General features: G+C 52.4%; 1 protein-coding gene across 2 annotated transcripts in view; it reads left to right on the top strand.

Annotated features, from left to right (window-relative positions):
* Nucleotides 1–1,516: 1,516 nt before the first annotated feature.
* SCARB1 (scavenger receptor class B member 1) overlaps nt 1,517–6,000 on the top strand; it is a 92,591-nt gene continuing 88,107 nt past the window's right edge. For both annotated transcript variants that reach the window (XM_065903952.1, XM_065903951.1), the window contains exon 1: nt 1,517–1,861. In XM_065903952.1, the coding sequence (XP_065760024.1) occupies nt 1,736–1,861 (126 nt within the window). In that variant the 5' untranslated portion in view covers nt 1,517–1,735. The remainder of the gene's footprint in view (nt 1,862–6,000) is intronic.

The raw sequence follows: 6,000 nt of genomic DNA, 5'->3' as shown, positions 1-6,000 counted from the left end.
GCAGCCGCTTCTGCCCCAGCCACCCTGATCTAGGTCAGGGCTGGGTCTCTGCTCCTGGTAACCTGAACAGTGGTGGGTCCCCTGAGAAGACAGTGCTAGGCAAGGCAGTCACAGCAGGTGCTTGATACATACTGACTCACGCCAGCCTGTGTTGCTTAAGGATGGGCCTGGGAGAAGGCTGTTTCCTACCAGGGTTGAAGAAGAATTTCATTCTGAGCCCTCAGGGAGTAGGCTGCCTTACCCACGTGTTGGGGATCCCTGCGTGACCCCCAACTAGACAATGAGGGGACTGACCTCCATCAGGGGTCCGGGACTCAGTGCAGGGTAGGGGTGCTGCAGGTACTCTGAGCAGGTGGGGGTGGGGGGGCTTGTGGAAGACGGCGGGGGGGGGGGTGGCACATGCCCATGTTTTACTATTTTGGAGGGGGTGTTAGTAATCCATTGTTCATTTCCTCACTTGCCCATCCTCTGTCTTCCTGTTCTTTGGAAAGCAGAGACTTGGATTTGTTGTCCTAACCCGCTGTGCGTGTTTCCTTATCTGCAAAATGGAGTCGGTGAGGGCAAGGCTCTTAGCACAGAACTTGGCTCACAGAAGGCTCCTCACCGCTTCAATATAAAATGTTCCTTGTGAGCAGACATTCCTAGCCAGGCAGCGGTGAAGCTACTGAGAGGGGGAGGGCGGGGGCAGAGAGACAAAGCTTCGGCCCCATAGCATTTTAGGGCCTGGCAATGGTCACAAAGCAAGAACAAATGAATGTGGCACATGCCTGGTGGCGCCCCTTGATAAGCGTGAGGGGAGAGCTGACGCTATTCTATTTCACACAGGGTGGCTGGAAAGGCCTTTCCGATAAGGTGGCCCCAGCAGTCGTGAAGGAAGAAGCCCGGCAGCTATCTGGGGACGGGTGGGGGGCGGAAAGAATTCCAAGTCGTGGTGGGTATGAGGTCCCGAGGCAGGAGTCTGCTAGGCTTGTTCCAGGGAGAGAGAGGCTGGAATAGAATGTGTATGCACGTGTGTGTGGGGGGGGGATGGGGTGGGGGTGTGGTGGGGAGTGGGAGCAAGGGGCCAGTTGAGGACGGAGAGGTGAGTGCGGGGGTGGGGGGGGAGCTCTGGAGTTCCTGCAAGAGTTGGGAAATTTCTACTAAATACCAACAAAGATGACGGTCAGGACAGAGGAAGTGGGAGGGGAGAAGGGGCGAAATGAGGAGAGAGGAGCGGGGGAGGGAGACAGCGGGAGGAGGGTGAGAGAGATGCGGAGAAGAGGGAAGATGGGGGTGCTCATGGAAAGGGATGAGCGGGGAGCAGGCGGGAGTGAGGAGGCGGGGGAGGGTTAGGAGGTGGAAGGGAGCCAGGTCCAACTTTGCACGCGGTCCACGAGGCCCCCGGGGCTCCCTCCGGCAGAAACGGAAGCTAGTGCGGCGGGTTCCCGGCGATGGCCCCGCCCCAGTCGGACCTTCTGATCCGCGCCCCGCCTCGGACACGCCCCTTGCTAACTTAGGCCCCGCCCCCTCGCCCATGCTCGCCCGCGCCGGCCCGAATCCCGGTGCCCAGGGCGTCCCGGGGGGCGGTCCGCCCCGGTGATGGCGCATAAAACCGCTGGCCACCTGCCGGGCCGCTCCTCCGTGTGCTGCGGGCCTCGTCCTCGGAGTCGCTGCCTCTATCACCTCCGTCCCCGTTTCGGTCCCTTCACAGGCGCGGAACCCCGCGAGCAGCGCGCGGGCGCCGGGGCGCGCAGACATGGGCAACCTCTCTAGAGCGCGCCGGGTGACCGCGGCGCTGGGTTTCATCGGGCTCCTCTTCGCCGTGCTGGGCATTATCATGATCGTGATGGTGCCCTCAATCATCAAGCAGCAGGTCCTCAAGGTGGGTGAGGTGCTTGGCCTGGGACCCGTGCGCTGGATACCGTCCGAGGCTGGAGGGCGTTGGGAGCCCGGGAAGGCCAGGCGCGCGGCCGGCGGGTCGGCGACCCGGTGCCGGGATCCGCGTGACCTGGGCCCGGGCCCCTGAGCACCGGAGAGACCAGAGGGCATGAGGCGAGCCAGTTGGCCATCTTTCCTAGGAACCTCCCCGACCCAGGACGCAGGCTGAGTTTGGGGGCCAAGGAGGGCCCCAAGGCCTTCTGCTGGAGGCACTGAACTGGGGTTGGGGAAACCTGAAGGAGAGACCTCACCTGAAGGGTCTGGGGTCCAAGGCGGGAGTGGAGTGTGACCGTGTTTCTGATACCTCCAGGAGAAGCCCGGGGGCAGACTCCCATGCTTCTTTACCGTACAGCAGCCTCTGATGGTGGGTGGTAGAACTGGCACTGCACTTTGCTTGCTTCCTGTGAGCGCAGGCGGACAGGAACCCTCCAAGCATGTGCTTGTGAGGCTCACATGGGTGCCCAGGCCGCCACTTGTCCCTGCTGTCCAAAACCTCCCCATGCAGACCTCTTCTTAAAGGCAGAATGGTTGCCCTCTCGTCCTCTTCCCCTGCCTTCCGCTGCAGATTGGCAGTGATAAGCGGCTTTACTCCCCAGATCCACGCATGAGGAGGAATAAGCCCAAGGCTGCATAAACAGGGTCCTTCAGGAGCCCACAGCCTGAGAGTTTTCTTCTGATCCTAACCTTATACACCACTGCCCTTTCAACCAGGGAGACAAATGAAGGCTGTCAGCTGGCCTTCAGACCGGCAGACTCTGCCCTGGGTGTCCGGGCAGCGTGTTTGAATGAGCCTGGAGTTACTGAAGGACAGGCAGATTCCAGGTATCACATTCGACCTAAAAGCATTCAGAGCTTTGAGGCCAAGGCCAGGGCACCTGCAGGGCTCGGAGGGGAAACTGAGGCTTACCTTGGCGCCTCCCAGATCCAACCAAGATGCAGAGCTGGGATAAAGATGTGGCTCTTGTCACTTGCTAATTGATTGCTCTTTCCCCCTGCTTTAGACGAGTTTCTTGAGAATGGGGATTGGGTCACATTTCATGTCCATGCCCCATGCCCAATGCAAGATGCTTGAGAGATGAATGAATGAATGAAGGCTGTATCTGCTTAGACCCGGCTGCCATTTTTTTGGCTTTAAAGATGGAACAACACCCGTCTGGTTTTTCTCGAGGTCTCTGGGCAAGTGGTTGTCTGAGTCATCTTGGCCACACCATGTCCTTTGTTTTGTTCTCAAATCTTGTCCCATTAAGTCCTGTAATCTGATTGCAGGGAGGTCCTGGCCAATGGTGACATTGAGTTCCGAGTTCCTCTTAGTGGTTTTTTAATTTTGCCTGTGAAGTGGCGGGAAAAAGTTTTGTGGGGAGACCTCAGAGCAACAGAACTGCTTCTTTTTATCCCATGGCGGCCAATGGGTGTTTTTGATTTGCTTTTCAAAGCGGCTGTAAGAAAAAAAAAAGTAGCTGTGAGAGCTTTATCTCAGTGAAAGCCAGCTGTAAACGCCTGCCGACTTTGTAGTTTCCGTGGGATGTGCGCCCTGGAGGGATGGTCACTCGTGTGCCATATGCATGGTGAACCCTGTCGTGATCCTGTGCAAAGAGTGTCTTGCTTTGGGGGCGGGGGAATGGGGATGAGTGGAATTTATAGTTGATGAAGAATCTTGTCAACCCAGTCCTTCTTGGACTTAATGCAGGTGTTTTCTTTTATGGCAATCAGATGAAGGATGTGTGTGTGTGTGAATGTACATGCACACATGCATGCCCTACCTAATTTCTCATCCCTCCTCTGGGCTTCCAGAGAGGAAAGCCCCACTGTCCTCAGTTGTCCCGGAGCTAAGATTTCCAGGCTTAAACTTAAGGGAGAGTCACCCAGCATCTACTATAAATATCCCAAAGGTGATTGGTCTGTGACTGAGTGGTGTGAAGACACGGAGGCAAGCCCAGCCTGTGACAGCTTCTTGGACAGCTCAGGCCAAGCTCTGGCCAAGAGCCTTCCGTCAGAAGAGTGTCCGTGTTCAGGAGACTGAGTGAGTGGTACGTTAGGAGAGGAAGGGATGGCCTGTTGGTATTTGCTTTGGCTTCACGTGTCCATGTACAACTTGAATGGGAGGACTTGTGCTTTGATTTCTACTGTTTTATGCTTTGGGGTTAATGAAAGAAGTCCATGTATATAAAGGACATGCATTCTTTTTTAACCGAGAAACTATCTTTTCTTTTTTAAAATATAATTTTATTTATTTATTTGTTTTTTGGCTGTGCTGGCTCTTCACTGCTGTGCGGGCTTTTTTCTCGCTGAGGCGAGCAGGGGCTCCTCTTTTTGGTGCACAGGCTTCTCATTGTGGTGTCTTTTCTTATTGCGGAGCAAGGGCTCTAGGGCACTCGGGCTTCAGTAGTTGGGGCATGAGGCCTCGGTAGTTGCGGTTCCTGGACTGTAGAGCACAGCCTCAGTAGTTGGGGTGCATGGGTGTAGTGGCTCTGCAGCATGTGGGATCTTCCTGGAACAGGGGTCGAAACTGTGTCCTTGGCATTGGCAGGTGGATTTATCACTGAGCCACCAGGGAAGCCCCAAGACACGCATTCTTGTTTGTAAGAAAAATTCAGGTTGAGGGAAAACAGGGTCTTCCCCCCACCCCGCCCCGCTCCTTTTATTCCCCTTTTCGATAGTACCATCATCATCCAAGATTACCTTCGTAAGAAGACTTTTATGGAGCTACACATCATGGATGTATGTTTAGGCATAGTAATATATACTTACAAGTATTGAACTAAACTATGTCTAAACAGCCTGCAGTTTGCTTTGCAATTCACAGATACCATTTGAAAATTTTTCCATGTCTGAACATAGAAATCTGTCACATTTTCACGGTTGCATAGTATTTCTTTGAATACTGTACACCTACTTACCTGTTTCTCCATTGACTGATAATATTCTCATACATACCTTTCTGTGTACGTGAATAACCACTTCCACTGGGTGCATTTCTAGAAGGGAAGCCTCCAGACCAGAAGGTCTGTCCGTTTTGAATTTTGTCACAGCCTAATGACCCTTCTGAAGATCAAGAGCATTTATAGTTCCATCTAGAGTATGAAACTACTCACTCCCCCACATCTCTGCCATTATTGGTGATGACCAATTTATTAGCATCTTGAATAATTTTGGGGGGTTAATCTGATGCGTATAATTTACATTTCTCAGGTTGCTGCCGGGGTTGCACCCATTTTGAAACTGGTGTCAATTTCCAGAGCTCACAGTTTGCAGACCTGGCTGTGCCCTTTGCTTGCTGGGGACCTCAGGCCAGTTACTTCACCTCTGAGCCAGGGATTATGTCTTCAGCTCTGAGGCAGGAATCTGATCTAGTTTGCCTCCTGTCAAGATGATGAAGTACGAAGGCGATGACATGTGTGATGTACCCGTTTTCTCATTTGAAGGTTATCACACTCTTGTAAGCTGTTGTGGTGTTTTCCTTTCCTACAGATAAGGAAACTGAGGCATACAAAACCCAGAGACATGTCAGGGTTCACACAGCTCATGGCAGTTATGGTCAGGAATCCTGACCACAAATCTGGGTCTACACTTCAATAGGGGAATAGGAGGGAAAGCAGAAATCTTTTATCCAGTGGATTTCTGGGCAGAGATTAGAGAGAAAGAACTAGATCTTTATATATTTGGGCACAGAAAAGCAAAGTGGACGAACACATGACTAATTGAAAAAAAGCTATAAGGTTCTTTGTGTTAAAAAAAAACCAAAAACTCCATGAAACTCTGTATTTTCACTAGATTTCTATCAGTGCATGTAAAAGCACAGAAAAAGGTGTGGAAGGGTGCACCAGACAGACAGAAGTGGTTACTCAGGGAATTGGGGGTGTGGTGGGGGGAAGCATGCTTTATCTGTGAAGTTCATACTTCTTTTTTTAATAATTAATTAATTATTAGTTTGTCTGGGCCAGGTCTTAGTTTTGGCCTGTGGAATCTTTTTTCTTTTTCTTTTTTTAGTGGCAGCGTGCGAAGTCTTTTTTAATTTCGGCATGCAAACTCTTAGTTGTGGCATGTGGGATCTAGTTCCCTGACCAGGGATTGAATCTGGGCTCC

Source organism: Muntiacus reevesi, chromosome 13, assembly GCF_963930625.1.
Source record: "Muntiacus reevesi chromosome 13, mMunRee1.1, whole genome shotgun sequence".
Taxonomy (NCBI): Eukaryota; Metazoa; Chordata; class Mammalia; order Artiodactyla; family Cervidae; genus Muntiacus; species Muntiacus reevesi.
This window is presented reverse-complemented; position numbering and strand designations above follow the sequence as displayed.